The sequence below is a fragment of the Platalea leucorodia genome (genome assembly GCF_965183815.1).
Source record: "Platalea leucorodia genome assembly, chromosome: Z".
Taxonomy (NCBI): Eukaryota; Metazoa; Chordata; class Aves; order Pelecaniformes; family Threskiornithidae; genus Platalea; species Platalea leucorodia.
Window position 1 is genome coordinate 41949847 of NC_138858.1, and position 19652 is coordinate 41969498.

At 36.8% G+C, this 19652-nt stretch overlaps 1 protein-coding gene across 2 annotated transcripts in view; it reads right to left on the bottom strand.

Annotated features, from left to right (window-relative positions):
• PRUNE2 (prune homolog 2 with BCH domain) overlaps positions 1–19652 on the bottom strand; it is a gene marked incomplete at both ends in the record, with an annotated part of 141551 nt that overhangs the window by 50158 nt on the left and 71741 nt on the right. For both annotated transcript variants that reach the window (XM_082337584.1, XM_082337583.1), the window contains 2 exons: positions 262–6802; positions 7791–7949. In XM_082337584.1, the coding sequence (XP_082193710.1) occupies positions 262–6802; positions 7791–7949 (6700 nt within the window). The remainder of the gene's footprint in view (positions 1–261; positions 6803–7790; positions 7950–19652) is intronic.

Genomic DNA, 19652 nt, shown 5'->3' on the forward strand with positions numbered 1-19652 from the left:
TAACCATTCCTACGGGAGAAATGATTTGGTATCCCATATGCTAGGCCCTGTACAAACAACAGAAATAATGTTCCTACTTCAATGTTTTAAAGCTTTAGATCTGTCTAGAAGGGTAAGGTCTTCCCACAGTAGAGTTTTGTACATCAGGAAGACACACAAACTTCAAACTTCACTCAAAGACTCATCATTCAGCAGTAATACTCCAGACACTTCCTTCTTTCTTTGTCCTATGAACTTGCTCTGGAAAGCAGGTTTTCTTACCATCAGGTGATCTTTTATCTCCACCTGGCGGTGAGTCGAGATCAGTTGTTTCTGCTTCAGATTTTCCTACCGAAATCTCAGAAGATCCTAGAGTTACTTCAGACTCAGAGAATGGAGATACTGATGTGTGATTTTCCTGAAGGCACTCTGTGGCTGTGTCAGACAACTGATCTTTAATGCTGCTGTCTTTGGTCATTAGGATGCCTTCTGCACTTTCCGAAGGAGTTGGCAGTGGTAAAGGTTTTTCCAGAGAAACACTGTCACAAAATGGCTGCTGTGACAAGAGCTCATCCTTTGCACACTGTCTGCTGCCAGAGGGTTCAGCATCAAAAGATACATAGGATGGAGGAGTACACACCACTGGTGATTGGTCACCAGGCATTTCCTTAAACAGAGGAACATCATTTTCAGTTACATCTTCAGATTCTTTCACTACGTCATCAACCAGTTGATCATTTGAATCAGATTCATGGCCTTCATTACCACCAGGCACAAACGATTTGGGAAAGAATATCTGTTTATCCTTTCGTTCCCCTTCTGCTGCTTCACTCCCTACTACTGCCAATATGTTCATTCCACCACATGTGCTTGTCAGGATGTTAGTCACCGAAGTGCCCCTGATGTTATGTTCTACCCCTGTCTCAGATTCATCCACACATTCTTCTGAGATGTCTAGCTCATCACCAGTTATTGCTGTATGGTCAATATCAGAATATTTTCCAACTTCAGCTAAGGCACTTATTTCTTTTAAGCTTTGTTCTGCCCTATCAGGTAGAGTGAAATCCATGGGAACCAAATGCATTTGGGAGGTTGCTATTTGAGCTGTATCAGTTGGTGTTCCTTGATGGCTTGCAAGAGTAAAACTTTCATGGAATGTGTCTTTCAGATCTAAGGACGTCACTTCTAAAACTTCATTGGTAATTTCAGCCGACTCAATTGGGTCAGTAACAAGTTTATTTTCCAGACCATATTCTTCCAAAACTGCAAATTCAGGAGGCTCCTGAGTATTAGAAGAGATTAGCTGATAGGATTCATCGGTCTTTCCCTGATCATAGTCCTGGGGGCTACCACTTTCAGACTGTGTCTCTACCTTCTGCATTACTAACTGACACTGTGAATCAAAATCTGTCTCTTTACTCATATTTGACCATGCATGAATCAGCTGACCATCTTTGTCTTCAGGCTCCACCCCAACCTGAGAAGATGGGATAGAGGCATGCTTAGCTTCATACTCCTGGCACACATCGGGACTGCTTGATGCCTCTGAACTATTGTCTTGGTCACAGTGACTTAATATATCAGGATTTTCACCATCTGATTTCAAAGTGACAGTCTGCTCAGCATTAGTCCACAGGTCAGGTTCCACTGAAAACAGCTGGTCACTTTCTTGTGTGTTATCCTGTAAAATATCTGGGATAAGAGCAGTTTGGGGAACTAATATACTCCACTTTGGACTTGACTTCTCTGTCATTTCAAAAGATAAGTCTTCTACAGTGAAAGCACCTGGCAGGGAGTTGTGCACTTCTAACTTTTCAATGGTGTCCTGCTGTTGTTCTTGAGGAATGAGACTTGCCTTTCCCTCTTTTGGTAGATCTGATACAGTGATTTCTTGAACTGATGTATTTGGCATACCTTGTTCCTCATCTGAAAAAGGACTCTGTGGAGTCAGTTGATTTTCCTCATCTGTAGCAAACAACTGCTCTTTCAAGCCCCTTTCTTCTTTGTCCAGTATGAAAGGATCAAATTGTTTGAACTGTACAGTGTCTTGATTTATTTTATTATCAGGAATATTCATAGGATGTACTAGCCTTTCATTTTCTTTTTCATCGCAGTGCTGGGAGGGAGGCTGATTTCCATCATTACTTGCATTAGTGAAATGCGCTTCTGTTAGTTCTTCATCTTGTGAAGGTGGTCCCCAGGAGTCCTCCTTACTATTTGTTAACTGGTTTGTTGCAGAGTGACTTGAAACAGAATACTGATCTTCCACTTGCTTTTCTTCACAAGGTTGTGAATTCCACCATTCTGAACTGTCATCTGGAAAACCAAATGTTCCTGCTGTGGATTTTGGATCAGTTCTTACATCAGCTTCCAATGACATACTCCACATATCTACAGCTTTTGAAGAATACTCTTCTTTATCACCAACAGCAAACCTTGGTGTAGTATCTTCATTCATTTGATACAAATATGAGTCTACTCTGCTACCTGTTTTATCACTGAAAATACTCACTTGAGCTTTTTCCTGAAATGTTTCCCAGCGATCTAAATATTCAGAAGTCTCATTACACTCCATTATAGTCAAGTCCTCCTGCAATACTTTCCCAGCTTGAATTGTTTCAGGATTTTCATTGAAGATGCCTACCTGGACCTCCTCTCGCACCTTAGTTTTTGCATCTAAACTGTCTTCATTTGCTTTATGACTTCTTGCATTGGATTGAGCATAATCCTCTCCAATTTCAGATGCTTTGTGCTGTTTGTTCTCATATGTGGAATCTTCATGAATCACCTCTGGACATGCTTCCGAATTCTCTGAATCCTCATTTATGTCAGGACTTGATAAAGAAGATACAGTATCATCATCTACATGGGCATTCCAAAAATCTAAGCTTTTAGGAACTTTGTTCTGTTCAGTACTTGTTTCAACTCCTTCTTCACATTCATTCCCAAATTCATTCCTTTTACAAGCATCTTCAAGATTTTTATTATTTTTAATATCCCATATATCCTTACTTCTTTTGTGATGACTGGCAACTGGAAGATCTCCCCACACGTTCACAGATGCATCACTTAAATCAGGACTTGTTCCACTTGAGTGCGCATAATCATTTATTGAATCACTCCACACATTATCTTCTTCCAAATAACTTTTGATCTGTATATCCTTTGAAAGACTACTCGTGGTGTTTGCCATTTCAAGGACTTCACTTGCCTCAGGACTTGTTCCAGGAGATTGCAAATCTTCACATGGCTGTGAAATCCAAGCAGTTTGGGGAAAACTGTCGTTAAGCATTACACATGGCTCTCCACAAAGATTATTAGCAGGTTCTAAATTCTCAGAGTTTTCATTTCTCCCAGAACCTATTTCGTGTGAAAATGAATTTTCCACCACAGACATATCTGTAATGTCAGGAACACTGACATATCCAGGAGAAGGACTCTTTTGAAACTCGTCTATTAAAAACTTTTCATGAGTGCTGTTCAGTTCTGAGCTGTTTTTGAAAGATACTAACTCAGAATTACAAATGCCTGGATGGTTAGGAACCACTTCATGTAAGCCCTCTTTCACTTCTCCCAGTGCTTCTTGTGGTTCATTCATCAAAGGAATTGATGTGGCTAGGTGACAACCAGTCTTTCCAGAGTCATTCCAGATGCCTGAGCTTCCAAGCATTTTAGAAGAATTACTTTCAGGATTATCACTACCCTTATCAGAACTTTCAGAGATACTTTCCATCTCAGGACTTGTTGCATCCTCTATCACTGTAGTCTCCTTTTCGGATTTCTCAGAAAGTAGCTGTGATGTTTCACTATAATTGTAATTTTGTGGTCTGGAGTCATCAAAAGATTCGTAATTTCTGCCTTCCTCAGAAGGACTTGAAGAAGATTCTACATTATTGTGTGACAAGTCTTTCCTCTCTTCCTGACTAACAGGATTACTTTGATTCGAAAAGGACTCATTCTCTGTGACTAACACTTCTGAACTAACACTATTCCTCATTTTTTCTGGGGAGCTGTGAACTTCTGTTGTTGACCTGTTTTCTTCTGAATCTGCGTTACATGAAGATTCACTGTCCTCTTGCACTGGTTTATTACAAATGTCACTAATCATTTGCTGTCCACTTGCTTCATCTGTTCTCTTATATTCTTCTTTTCCTTCCTGAGAGATGACAATGGCATTGTCCCAGCCTTCCTCATAACCCTGCTCACTCTGTAAACTCCATGAGTTCAGCTGCTGCACTGAATGCTCACTACCCAGCTTTTCATCAACATCAGCAGTGTTTTGTGCTGCCTTCTTACTAAGTAACTCACTTCCCAAGTCATATATTTTCAGATCCAAACCATTCCCAGTGTCTGACGTTGGCGTAGATGTGTCTGTGTCTTCTACAGGAACACTGCTCACTGTTTCTACATATTCAGCTGCAGTCTGTCTAGTATTTACTTCGTTCTGTGGTGGTGATAAGTCATTCACTCTTTGATTGTATACCAGTGTTATTCTTCTGTTTTCAGATATAGAAAAATTACTTTCACTGGTATGTATCTCAGTTGAAAAACATTGATTAGCTGTGTGTTCTGAATTAAGGAAAAGTTTAGCAGAGGCAGACAGAGCAGTAATTTCAGAATTTCTTTCTTGTAACTGGGTGACATTATTTAGGGGAGTGTTCCAGATGTCTGTGTTTCCAGCGCTTGAAAAAGGCATGTTTCTAGGAGATAATGGTTCCTTATTTGCTTTTTCAAGTACTTTTGGCTCAGCCGAATTTGGGGTTATCAATTTATCAATAACTGTTTCTTCATCAAAATCTTTGTCCTCATTTTCTCTTTCGTCTTCCACATCTGTAGGTGATATATATGAATCAGATGTTGAATAATTGGTGTCTGGTGGAGAAACAACTAAATCTTTACCTATGTTTGATGAACTAAGATCTGAGTGTTTATACAAGAAGGTATTCTCCCATGGCACCACTACTTCTGTTACTTCTTTTGTGATGTTTTTATCATACATATTCCAGGTCTCTAGGTTTTCAAATTGTTTTGGCCTCTGTTTAGGGTCACCAAATACAGTTTTTTCCTCTGTTTGCAGCATGGCATTATTTTGCATACTGTTGAAAACAGAATTTGTATTTTCTGATTTTCCATATTCTTCTACTGAATAATATCGTTCTTTATCCCAGGCTTCTGGAGATTCCTGGATAGGTGGATTTTCAGTCTCATTGTCCACTGTGATTTCTGAAGAATCGGATAAACTAGTTTTTGATATGGCCCATTCCTCAGGAATATTCACTGATTTTTTTTCTCCATCCAGTCTGGGCATGTTCCATACATTTTCTGAGGATCTAGCAATATCTCCTGCATCAAACTTGGTCCAGACTTCATAAGAGTCTCCAGCTAGCTGACTACCTTTCCCTTCATGACTACACCATGCATCTGACATCAGAGGTGTTGGCTGACTGACCTTCCACAGGTCAGTAAAGCTCTCCGGTTCTTGTTTTGTCTCCTCTAAAGAAGCAGTCTGCAAATGTGAATGTTCACTGTTTTTCTCTTTATTCTCATGGTTCCAATTATCTTGTTTAAACTGATTATCCCACAGACCTGCTCTCATGTATTCCATTTGCTTTGGCTGTTTTTGGAGGAATACAGAATCTGAGGCTCTTCTATCAATATGTTCTCGTAGCAAGGGACTTTCTTTACAATCTTTCCATAAGACAGGGCTCTGAAATACAGATTCCTGCTCACTTGAACTCCATGTATCAGCATTTCTAGACTCTAGGTCAAAGCCATCCCACCAGCTCCCATATCTAACACGAGACTGAGAATAATTTGTGCCATCAATTTCATTAATTTTTTTTATGACATCTTGTGGGAAAAATAAAGGCTGACCATTATCTAATGGTGAAGTTTCTACAAGACTGTTCATAGGAGTTGGTGGAATTCTTGAATCAGCAGATTTCAACATTTCTGGTGAAGAAGAATCACCTTCAACTAAATCGATCAAACTTGAAGTTTTCTCACACATGTCTCCTGGATTCTCATCAAATTCAGCTAAATTGTCTTCCTCATTTGTTGTCATAAGTAAGTCAGTTGAATAATTTGCTGTATCATTTTCTAGCAGGTTTGCCTCATCAAGTTCTTTCTGCACAGTGAGTTGTTGTCCTTCTGATGAATCACTATTAAGGAAATAGTCATCTGCTGGGGAACAATCAACAGAATGAGAAGATGACTCGGATGGAGCTGTAACCACGGGTGCTAGATCAAAATTGAAAAGATCAAAGTTATCGCTGTTGTCTCTAGACTGAGGTTTTTGTTCTTCGGCTATTGCTCCTTCAGGAATAGGGCTATAGGAATCAAAGCCAGGCAGAAGACTGTGATGGGAAGCAGCACCTTCTGCAACAGGGCTATCATCACTAAGGAAAACAGAACTCTCCTTGGAAGACCGGCTGCTTCTAATGGTAGCCAATCCACTGTCTGGACTCACAAGGTCTACATTAACATCAACATGGGCTTGTATAGATCCATTTAGATCTTGAGGATTTTCTATAAAATTGGCAGAACTGGGCTGTGGTTCTACATCAGAACCATATAATTCCATAATACCAGAAGATCCTTGTGAAAGTGGAGCACTTCCAGCAACAGCTTCAGTAGAAGAAGTTCTACTGTTTGATCCCATTTCTGGTTGTCTTCTATTTATAACTTCCTTAACTAGAAGAAAAATTTGATCACAGGTCACCAAAGAATTTTCTTGATGATAAATGAGAATTTGGTCACATCCACATTCTAGAGGATCCAGCTCCAAACAAGGATTCTGACATTCTTCTAATTCACAGCAGATCTGTTGAAAAATAGGATGTTTCAAAAGCCATTGCAATCATGGGCATAAGGGCACATATTGACTACTTCACCTGTAACACAGCCATACCTATCTATTCCTATTAATCTATTTCTTGGCCATTTTGCTGTAATAGCCTTATTATGATCCCTAAAAATATGAAGTATTAAAATAGAAGATCAATACAAAGTATTTATTATATAATTGGTCAGAATATTTACTTGAAACCATACCATTTCGCTTTCAAGTTCACTTTTCATTAGTAAAAGAAAATCCAAATAAATGTTTAGTTGTTGCCTTAAGAAATCCGAGTAAAATATCTAAGGGTAAATGAGAAAAGTATTTCTAGAATGGGATAATAAGATTCATAAAATAAATAGAGCTATATTGACCTTGAAAGCAATAGAGTCATTTAGCTACCTGTCCTTAAAATCAGAAGTTTTTAAGACTGAGAAAAAGGTTCAAAAAATTGCCACTGAGATAATTTCTTCCATTTGGGGACAAATATAGTAAAAAAAAATGGACAACACCTGGCTTTGGATAAATGAACATCCTAGTAATAATTTGGCTTCATTTCAGAGCTTAAATTCTTTAGTGATAACATACACACAGGTGAGTTCTCGTCATTACCATTTACAATGTCTTTGTTCATCCCTCATTGCCAAAGAGTCATTTGTGTAGATCACAATACCAAGTCAAAACCAGTAAAAAAAAAGATCATTCTCTTTTAGATAAATTGAAAAATCATGTATCTTTCTGTATTTCTTGTAACTATGCACTTTTTCTATTAGGCTGGTCTGAAACAATCATAGTATCACAATCTTTCATTTTGCATCATATAAATAATGCAGCCATTTCGAACAGCTACTCAGTTACTGGCCAACTGTTGCTTCTTTTTGACTCCACTTAATTATTCAACACTTTGGTATATACTACTTTAAAAAAAGATTTTCAGGAAAGACATTATTTGATTCATTTGCCAGGTACTTACTTGATTCCCTAGCTCTAAGTTTTCCGAGTATACTGCTATTTGTCGTTTTGTTTGCTTCTCATCTGACAAACAGTTGGCCAAAATGACAAGTACATCAAACCCGTATTTGTCTATGAAAGCTTTCAGATCACCAACAAGACTCCTGTGTAGCACGCAGTCCTGAAATACGGTAAGAAAGTAAAAGAAATGTCAGCATCTTTTCCTTGCTTTTTCCATCCAAATCTGTGGTGAAAATAGCCAGAAACGTTAATAAGTATCAGTGTCTGCAACTGGCAAAAGAATTCCATCCCATTTGTCAAAACAGCTATATGCTTAAAACAAATCAAGAACCGGTCTCACAGCACAGTAATGGACTTTTATTTCTGAAGAACACTAAAATACTAAATGTAGGTTTTGCCTTCTTGAAACTGCTGCTGAAACAGAATTCTTACTTGTTCCTGCTATTTGCTTTGTCAAGGTTGCTTAAAAGTATTGGACTACTGCTATTTATTGAATAAAAACCGTTTTTTGTTAGAAAAATAAAAATATTTAATGAAATTTGTCATGTCAATATTTCATTTAAAATAACAGATGTTAAAATAATAGTATTGAGGTGCAAAATCAGGCACTTAAAAGGAAATTGTATGTGCTAACTTAGTTTTGCAGCCCTTTATATGTATGCATTATGATATTACATGATTGCATACAATTTTATCACTGATTATTCCTTTAGATTCCTTTATTCCTGCTCTTAGAATTCTGTGCAAGTCTTCAAAACAATAACCCCCCAAAATAAGGACAGACTAAGGCAAACTAGTTTTAAAATCTCTGTGTCAAAAAAACGCTTATTTTCACACACACCCCACACCAAATACACAGGAGGTAAACACTGCATTTGTCATTCCTATTCTCATTTATACTTGGACTAGCCCAATGTTGAATTATCTAGATTTTGCAACATAAACCATACATCCCTCTTTCTCACCTCAGGACATAATGCACAAAGTATAAATCTCTCTCTTCAGTCCTCAGTTCTGATAACTGCCAGTGAACAAAGACTTAGAAATTTTATTTTCTCCTTTATGTTTCTGCTATTTGTATTTGATATAATTTTTTGTCATCTTCTAGCTAATAGTTCTTCTGATGCTGCCAAGCTACACTGGCCCTGAATAAACAGCAGTTCATCATCAACACAACACAACTGTATATGCAGATTGGCATGTTATTCCCCTGCATCTGTCTCCTACCTGATAAATTACTGTTTTGGTTACATATATACAAATACTATTTATTAATGTACTCAAATGTGTCCACAAAATGCATCTCCCTCCCTGTAAGTTAAACTTAAAACAAAAAAAATCTGTTTGTCAAATGCTTTGGAAGTAGATTCTTTTCCTAGATTAGAGATGAAGTTCCACTTTGATGCTCGCATAGCTCCTAAAAATGAGTTTTATGTGAAATTCGCACAGAGTAATGCACAAACAAAAGTCAGCTGTCAGTTTACTGGTGGACATTCAGATACGAAATCTGAATGGGGGTTATGGCGAGGAATTATGGCGAATAAGGTTTGAACATCCAAATCAGTAACATTTTTTCGAAGATTCAAGTATTGGGTATGTTAGAACCTTCAGCCTTCAAGCCCCGTGATGCTTTATCTTTTATATTGTTTGTATCAGCTGAAAATGCAAGGAATTAGAAATTTTCTGTTAAAATCACATGACTGAACTGGAAGCCTCATGAAAGTGACATTGACTGAGATAATATCTGCCATCATCTCAGACCACATTTGGCATTCACAAAGTGGTAGGTTGGGGAGTGCCAAAAATCCTGTTTTCTGCAGTATTTTGAGGGAGGAACCTCTTAACCTGCCTACATGGCAAAGGAAAACTCCCCTGTCACAACCATGGCCAACTGGAGAGTCAATGTGTGCATGCAGGGTGATAGGAGGTATATTTCTAGAGTTTAAGGCCAAGGACCACGAGGGCATCATAGAGCAAGACTACGAATAGAATAGAAGAAGATACAACATTCACATGCTAGCAGCTATTTGTTGGTGGGAATGGTTACCACAGTGAGGGTGTGGCACTAAATGCCATACAATGAAAGGTCAGTTCTACCAATCAGAGCAGGAACTAAAGATGTAAATGGCCACGGTAAAGCCCCTGAAGGTGCTAAAATCCAAATTTGCCTTGTGCCCTGTATTTTGCTAACTTATGTCATACGATCAAGAGCAACACTGAAGAACTGATATTGCAGCAGGTGATTTAGTAGCCTGCTGTTGTAAGTGGGGAAGTTGCCAAGTATGTATCCCTGGTGGAGTAATTGGGCTGGAGAGCTTCACATTGGGTCACATTAATATAAAAAATAATGGATCTGTACTACTGACGTAATTACCTTATCCAGCTACTTGAGGTTCTCTCCGTTGCTTCCATGCTCTCAAACTTACTATCATTCAGACCATGTATTTTTTTTTCTTGAGGTTCTCAGCATGTTGATGACTGAGAGAAGCACAAAGATTAACTCTGAGCAGGCTACCTGTCCCTTTCCATTGGGTACAAGATGCAGAAGGAGATCAGTTACGTACTACATGGGTTTTTTTCTGTGTTTCAAATCCAGATTGGCCTTTGGGCTGTGTTGGGCACAGAATAAACTTGGCCAGCTAACTATACCAGAGAAGTCTGCAGGCAGCATCCACTTGGTACTAGCAGTTACGTCATCTGTGTGTCCTTACCTTTATCTAAAAGTGCAGCAACCCCCTCAGGGTTCCCACCACCTAAAGGGATGTAGGATTGTCTATAGTGTTTTCTCCTTATAATGTTAGCTCTAATAAACAGCGTTTTGAAAGATACCTCAGAGAGTTTGCATGTTTTTCTTACTGGGATCATAATAGACCCGTACTGCCTGGTGCAAAACACAATCAGCTGATGAGAGACTGCTCAGAGCAGCATGGGAATGGGTTTAGGTGTGCCAGCACCATACATCACATTGAAAGAAAACATCTTTAAAGAAAACATGCAAGTTATTTGAGGATTTAAAAGCGCAAGAGGGCAAGAGATGTTTTACAGTGATATCCAATCAACAATAATACTGAGGAAGTCATTAAGGCATGTCAGAATACAGTCCAAGTCAAGCAAAATGATGCTGATCACATCACATTTATTACATTACCCCATAGCCTGTCAATGAGAAAACTTTCTGACAAAGAAGTCATTATTCAGCAAAGGTATAAAGCCCAAGACCCTATTCATTCTGTGGCATGAGGAATAAGACACAAGCTTCTCACATTACTATAACTAAGCAACAATTAATACTCAAATAATACCTGACAACATAAGTTACTCAATTTTCCCATAAACAGTCATTTTAATAATCAACAATAAATGTTTCTTACAAGTTGTCTCTTCACTAAGTGCATCCAGAAATGAAACACATGGCAAAGAGACCTTGTTAAAAGAATAGGTCAAAGAGTACATTTGCTGGAAAATGCTGTTGACTAAGCTATTGAATAAACGCAAGGTAAGATTACATGTGTTACAGCATCATGACTCTACCTCATCCATTTTTTTTGTTGACTGGACTATTAATCAAAACATAAAATTAATTTTAAAATAAGCAAAGGTCATTTTATTAATGTTAATAAATATTATTACTTTAAGTAATAATATTTTCTAAAATTTAGTTTAATTCCACCCCTCCCCCCAAACATCCATAAAGTTTACTCTTTTGAAGTAGTACCAACAACACAATTCAGATACTCCCTCCAGAAGCATTCAAACATTCAAATAAATAAAGACAGTTGCAAACAAGAAACTCTTATAAATTACCAAAGACTATATATTGAGAGATATAGCAGACATATGGACTCTTCCACAAATTTGCTAACCTAAGTAAACAACCAGAATGTTGCATGTATTGTAAATGCTAACAGCAAATAAAACATTTCCTTCAGAAATGAAAAAAAAACCTAATGATTTCAACAGTTAAGCTGCTACACCCAGAATTAATTACAAACACTATAAAATATGCTGTTGATGAATTAGTATAGTAGGAAATACACTGACATACAGTCAAACCATGACAAAGGTCAGTCAGCTATTCATTCTTATACTACTTTTCCTTTCTTTATTATCATGTGCTGGCTTAAATATTAATTAATATTTGCATAGTGTACAGCGGGTAAACAGCATATGTAAACATTATTAGTTGTCGTAATGCCCTCTAAGTAACCTATAATAAAAAAAATGGACTGTAAGTATACTTGAAATGTAATATACTTGAAATAAATGGAATCTAGTATATTTATATATTTACATATATTTTGCAAATGCTGTTAACTATGCAAATGCATGGATAATGGAGAGATTTAGTGTCTTAGCATTTATGATAAAATTGTGTATTTGTTTTCTCTAATCCATATAAATAATTTATACAATGCTACAACATAACAATATGGTCAACATTCTGAAATCACAAATATTTTTTTATCATCTGGGTAAACAGAATGAGAAAGTTTAAGAAATCCACAGACTTTTAAAGGATTTTTGAATGTGACTTGTTTAGTTATTATGTATTTCTGTTGAAAAATATCATTTTATGTAGGCTGTATGTTGTTGTAAAACTTCTTTCTCTGAAACTCAATTTTCTTATAGGAATCTCTCTTTTAATTAAATAGTTAACATGACTACAAACATGGACAATCCTTTAAAAGAAGTAAAATCTCCAAGAAATATCCAAAGAGAATTTGTAACTTCTCCTCTCTAGCAACACTTCCTGATTCATGAAGCTAACAGTCAATTGCCCAAGTGATCACTGTAAATGTACATTACACACACTTCTGATTCTTCTAAGCTAACTGTGTCAATATTAACCTGACCAAATTAAGAACAAACTGTCTCTTTTGTTCTTTATACTCCTCACATGGAGAGCACAATATGGCTTTTGTCAGAGGTGCTCCATCATTTTGGCTCAAGGAAACTGTCAGTACAGTTTGGGATTCGTTATTCATGGGCAGATACCCTGATGGGTCTAATGAAGCCTTTCTGCTGACAACTCATTTGCTAAAAATACCCAACCATCACAAAATATAAATGAGGAATATCACTGTATCCCATTACAATTTTCACGACCAAAGCAATTATCACAATACAGAAGTCGATACATACTGCTTCACAGTCTATTCTCTTAATATTTCATGGTCAGTACTTTTGCATTCCAGTTTATTTCCATGTGATCACTGATAAAACTTTATGACATACTTAAATTGCAATATAATAGGGTAAACACCAATGTTATAGCACACATGCAGAGCTAACAGTCTGTGTGCCATTTGTTGTAAATCCAGCTAATTACTAGAAGCCCCCTCCTTTTAAAAAAAAAAAAAAAAGGCAAAAAAGCAGAAAAAGACTCAGTTTTTTATAAAAGTTTTCAGGTAGGGTCACTAAAAAAACAGAAAAAACAGTATAAACAGCACCATGTTTTTAAGACTCCAGAAACATGGACAAGTATATTCACTATTTTACCTCTTTTTTGTATCAACACCTCTGGTGAAAACGCTCTATACAAAATTCACCATCTTTTCTATAAGGAAAGATTGTGTTTTTCTGTTGTGCATTTCAATCTATCAAATAGCAGCTCTGCTGTACTGACAGTTATCAGTCTTCTGAAAAGAACAAAAATAGCAGCTAATTCTGCTTTCTTTGTGTTGTTGTGTAAAGTTTCCAAAGAGAAATAGGTCCTAAATTGAAGAGCGAGAGAACAGGCATCTGAGAGCTTGTGCTGCCCTGCTCTAGAGAGACCCCAGTCACCCCTTATGTTTAACTTTAGGCATCCTGAGCTTAACTTAGAAGGAAATTTAAACAGGAAATTCTGTAGCATTGTGAAACACTGCATATAGAATAAAGTGATGAATGCCTGTTTAGCACTGATCTCAATCCTCTTACTATAGGTGATGGCTGTGTTCCTACAGTCTATTATTTTCATTAAATGCAGAATAACTAAAAAAAATAAAGCAAAGAAGGATTAATCTATATTAAAAGAAATTATCATGCTTTGTTCAGTGAAAGTGTGTTTAGCCAGTTTCACACTGGAAATGGTGCCTTTTCTACAGCACTGATACATTTTGTGATAGTGTGTCTTAATAATGGTCCATTCTTTATGAACTGAGATTACAGGTAAACAAGTTTTACTTGCACTTGATACAAGTACAAATTCTGTGTATTCAAGCTCAGGCTTGTCCATTTTAATCTGTATTTAACTAGAACTTATAGAGATGTCCATGTTTTATATGTATTTAGCACAGCGCATGATTTTCAGGAAAGACTGGAAAGCCTTGATTCGTTCATAAAATTTAAAAAAAAAAAAAAAGTTGCTCGGGTAAACAGCCAAACTTCAGTTCCATTATTCCACATTTTCAGAGCTAGCTGAGACAGCTTTGAATTTAGCAGCTGGGGTACAGCGTCTCCACGTATCTTAGGAGACATTATGATATCCACGTGACATAAGAATATCATAATGGCCCATTTGGCTTAGAACAGTCTTCCACCGGCTGGAATACCTGCCTTCAGCAGCCATCACTGCCACCCACCTGAAGCAACACAAATTCTTATCTATAAGCAAGGCGGCCTCCCTGACTACTGAGGTGTACAATTAACTGCCTGAAATACAACAGTAAAAAATGCTCCCTGGTGTTGGTGGGGTCTGTGCACATACACTCAAAGAATGTAATAGATCAGAAGGGCTGGAGATGAAGTCCCATTGAGGCACTGCCACTACTGCATGAGATAAACATTAAGCACGTAGCCTGAAGACAAAAACAAACATAGGTAATGGTGTGCATACTGTTGTGGTGTGCACTGGAACAACATGATAATATTAGATGGCTGTGACCACAAAATCTAGAAGAAAAAATGTTTCACAGCAGCACAGGAATCAAAGAAAGGATGTACATCATCTAGTCTAGTGAGATAAAGGCAAAAGTGCTTATTTATTTCCATCTTCAAGGGAAGAAATTCAAAGCCCTTGTAATTTTTCTCATTGTTAACGGATGTTTTCTGTAGAAAGAAAATCGTGACTGATAAAGATAAAGCTGACATTTTACAGCATTTCTGGCAGTTGAAGGATAAGTAGTTTGGAGTTGTTAAAAATACAAAATATGGCAAAACATATAGATGTGATTTTCAAGTTTAAAGGCTTAAATACCACTTCCCTTTTCAAGTGTGCCTTTAAAACTCTGCCTCTGTAAAATAAAGGGACAAACTAGAAAACTTGCAATCCTAACAGTACGACTTTTGCGGCAAGTAGGAAACTACAGGGAAATGTACTTGCACTATGTTAAAATGTGCTCCCTCCAGGTCATTTTAAAGGCTGAACTAAGTATGTACATACTTTTCTGGAGCAAACTGCATGGAAGGGAAAGACTTTTATTTTGAAACCACAGGTATGAGTATCCAAAGCCTAAAAGTAAAGGAATCCAGGGACCTGCTTATGCACCACATTTATGAGCCAATATCACCTGTACAAAATATGCCCAAAATACATACAAAATGAAAAGGAAAAATCTCCATACTAAAGTACAGTACAGTACACACAATCTAACACATTATTCACCTGAGAAACTCAGAGGAGAAAAAGAACCACTATTTTTGCCTTACTAATCAATACGCCATGTGGACATAGCATATGACACACTTTTTTATTCTCCTGTATATTATTCTGCTTTCTGATCCTAGGTTAAGAACTTCCATCTGATTTTTCCATAACTTGTAAATCAATTAAAAAATACTGAAAAAGACACAACCTACTACTTCAGTTACAAGGTTCATTTAATCACATACAATATTTGATTTCACTGTTGACTGATTAGCAAGTGGTAACAAGCAAAAGGCTGACTTGACAGAGTGATGAATTAAAACATAAGAAACATCACAACCATATATATACTGACCAGGAGCTGTCTATTTTAGCCAGTTAAGTCTCAGGTGTAAGTTTATATGTAATAATTCATACCTTACAAAATAATTCCCATGCAAACATGGTTACGCAAAAACACATTTCTGGCTGTCAAGAAAATTTCTGGCAAAATTAATCAACCATTCATCCATTCAGGCTCTTTGCATACCCTTTTGTCAAAGAGGGAATACTAAGAGATTTCTTTCCTCTTCCACGCACTCATTGCAATGGTTTGTAGAATCCATCAAGCCTGAGTTGATTTATTGAACTGTCTCTTAGCTCAGCAGTATAACTATAGCAAATGAACTGGTAACTTCTCAAAAAACAGCAGTGATTCGACAATATCTGGTTTATTTAATTCCTTCTAACTTCGGATTAGCAATTTCTTAAAGGCACTGACTTGCATTCTTTAGAAGTTCTATCTGCAATTTTACGTTGGCATGTTTTGTTTCCTTTTTTTTTTGTTTTGCTATTTTGACATTTGATAAAGGCATTTTTGATTTACAACTGATGCTAGAATCTACCTAAATCTTCACATGTTCACACTAGCTAGTATGCTTCTATTGCTAGTCAGGAGAGCTTTCAAATTGCCATGTACTTTTATGTGAGCCATCTTATTCATTATTCTATGAATACAGAAAAATAATTACCCACTTAAAGTCCTCACCTATTTCTTTAATTACATAGACAACTTTGCATGCATATTCAACTATTGTTGTATTTATCTGATCCCATCACTAGTAATGAGAATTGTTATAAAAAGTAGTTAAGGCACAAAAAACAGAGATACGCCAAGCCATTTGAAACACTGTTTAAACATGGATTTTATTGCTAAGCATCGTCCATTGAACCCCATGGAGCACATTTATCACTCACCAGCTTTGCATTTTTCTTCATAAAGATATATGACCTTTGCCTATTAGATTTCATTAGCAGGGCACCATACAAGGCTCCTCTGCAGATGACAGGATAGAAAGCTAAACAACCTCGCCTGAAGGATTTGTGAGAACAAGCCCATCTTCAATCTTTGTCCCTGGGAGGCACTTCTAACACCTGCCAACCACAGCACTATCATCAGAAAAACATTTAGAGATTTATCTTCAGGCTGGTGATTATAAGAGATAATTTGTTTGGAGTATGGATAAAGTTGGTCTAGCATAAACAAACTACAAGCTCAAATTATACGACGAACCTCATTAACTATTGATTTAACCACTGCAAATCCATGAACAAATGTTGTATTAAAATGTTAATTCTTCCTGAAGATATAATCAAGGAAAAAAACAAAATGCCAAGACAGGATGGTAAGCTATTCTTATGTGCACTTTTAATGCTTGCAGTTTAAAGTGGAAATGGAGACTTGCTTCATCATAACAATGACAACAGTGTACTATTGCCATTTTCCCCATAAAAATGTAGCTTTATCTGGCAAAAAGTGCTATATCTCTTTAGTTGCTGTCACTGTAGAGGGTGAACAGCGCTTTCTCTCCTGTTTTTAGGAAGACTTCTTTTGTTTGGAGACAGAAAGACTATATGTGCCATTAAAAACACTTTCAATAGCAAGAAGATAGCAATACAGTAAATGGATACCATCACAGGCAGACAGTCTGAAAAATTATATATACATTTATACCGTCTGTATTATATATATCACACATATCCTCTGTGCCTGTAACAGGAAATAACTTTCTCCTAATTTTTGAAAATTACTTTCACTCAAGCTAATAAATCATCAGTCTTCAGCCAAGAGCATATTTAGAAATAATGTAGCTGAGTTAGTCCTGAAGGCTTTTTTTTTTTTTTTTTTTTGGATACAGTGGAAGCCAACGCTGTCCCCTCTTTGCTAAAGGAAAGAAAAATGCTGCCAGACTTCCTATTGCAGCCCAAAGAGAGCAGCCAGTGAACATCTCCACCTGATGTCATTGGGATATGGCCTACCATAGTTCCATTGCACCATGTCTCCAGCAGCATCCCTGTGTCTTAATACCACTGTGCTGAGAGGGAAAACTCATTTGTGTATAGGAAGTAGAAGGAAACCTGCATTCTTCCTCCAGTGTGGCACTGTAAGCAAATCATTCAGTGTGACTTGTACTTAATAACAAAATACCAATGTTTTAACACTAATATAGACTGTAAAAACAGCAAAAATCTTTTGGATGGAACTAAAAAACATGCAGCTAAAGCAGTCAAAAGAAGGATAAGAAACTTTGAAAATATTTTGTGGGATGACATTATCTCTCAGCATTAATTCCTTCTAAAAGGAATGGCATTTAATGTGAAATGATTTGTTCATCAGCTAAACAACAAAAAACAACAACAAAAAAACCCACAACAACAACAAAAGCTGCTGGGTAATACTGTCTTTCAACCTGCGTGTTCCTCACACAGCAATGCAGCCATGCAGATGCACTCACACTTTTCTGTTTTCTGGTTCAGTTACCAAAATTTTTAGTAATTTATAATCCCTTTAATCTCTTTAAGTTGTTTAAAGGTTAAATGGCAATTATAAATCCCAAGTTGCTGACTTTTTAATCTTTTTTTTCCCCCCATCACATTTACTTTGCTAATTTATTTAAGCATCTCACAATCTCACTACAGGAATAAACCACAGCTACTTACTTGTTAAAGCTATTTCACTCTATTTACATAGATGGGCAAATGATTTTGCAAGATGATTGATCTAGAATAAAAAAAATGGACCACTCTTATTGATACAGGCCCATCAGGCATCCAGATTTGTGCAGGATCCAAACCTCTTTTCCCTATTAAAAATCCTGCTTCAAAAATGATCAGCTGAAAATAAATCAAAAGGACCATTTGTGCAGGATTCAGATATGTCACCTTCAATATATTCTAAGTTGTTAAAATATCAGTTTTGGATTGTTTAATCAAATTTTAGCAATCAGTGAAGCCTTCTGTTTCATCTAGCTACCTCTTTTTCTGCCTTTCTAAAGCAGCTGTTTTGTTTCGTCTCTTGGTCTTTTGATTGCAAACCATTTTTCTCAGAAACTGTACTTCTTCCATTCATTCTCAACCCCAAAATATTATTTTGTCCTACAAGTTTTCTTCCTCCTGTGCTGCAAATTCGTGACTTACTTACATTATTTTTTACTTTCCCTATTACCTGTCATGAACTCTGTTACCATTTCCAATTTCTCATTCTCCTTCCTATTGCAACTGAATTCTCAGGAAGAACCACTGATGCCACTTTAAGAATTTAGTTTTAGCTTTTTATAGTTTTTTCCTATTGCCTCAAATCTGTCTAATTGCAAATACAGTTTCCTGTTGAGGCAAAATGTTCTTCGATTGTACCTCAGTCTTCATTATACTTTTATCTTTTGGTTCACAAATGTTTTCCTTTCAGCAGCACAGATCCATGGCTTTGAAATGCCCCACTCTAAATGGGGTCTCTGCATATTAAAAAATAGAAATAGTAATTATTACCTTTAGGTGTTCATTCTGCAAGCCCAAATGCATAGGCCAATTCAGAATCACATAAACAAGAAGTTAATGGAAAGCCTCTCGTTGACTTCAAAGGATTTGGCACATGCCAGTAATGTAAATGTAAGTATTCTTCCAATCAGTTCCCTGCACAGACAATATTCATGCTATTTCTCAGGCACTCAAGCTTAGCAAAATGCCCTTCCAGGGAGTAAAAGTTCTCAGCTAAGTATGTAAAAATCTTAGAAATGCATTTTGAATTATTTTGATTAAGTCAGTTTGGCACGGTATGCTAAATCACTGGCACCTTGCTTGGCCTCCCATGCTGCCTTGTCAATGTGGAGCAACCCTCACCTGGAATACAACTGGAGACAAAAGAGTAATTAATTTTCCATTCATTCAATCTCTCTGTCAAGGAAGCTGAACATCTTCCTCCAAGACACACAAACAAAGAGGGATCAATGTGTTTTCAGTGGAACTGGCTTTAGTCTCATC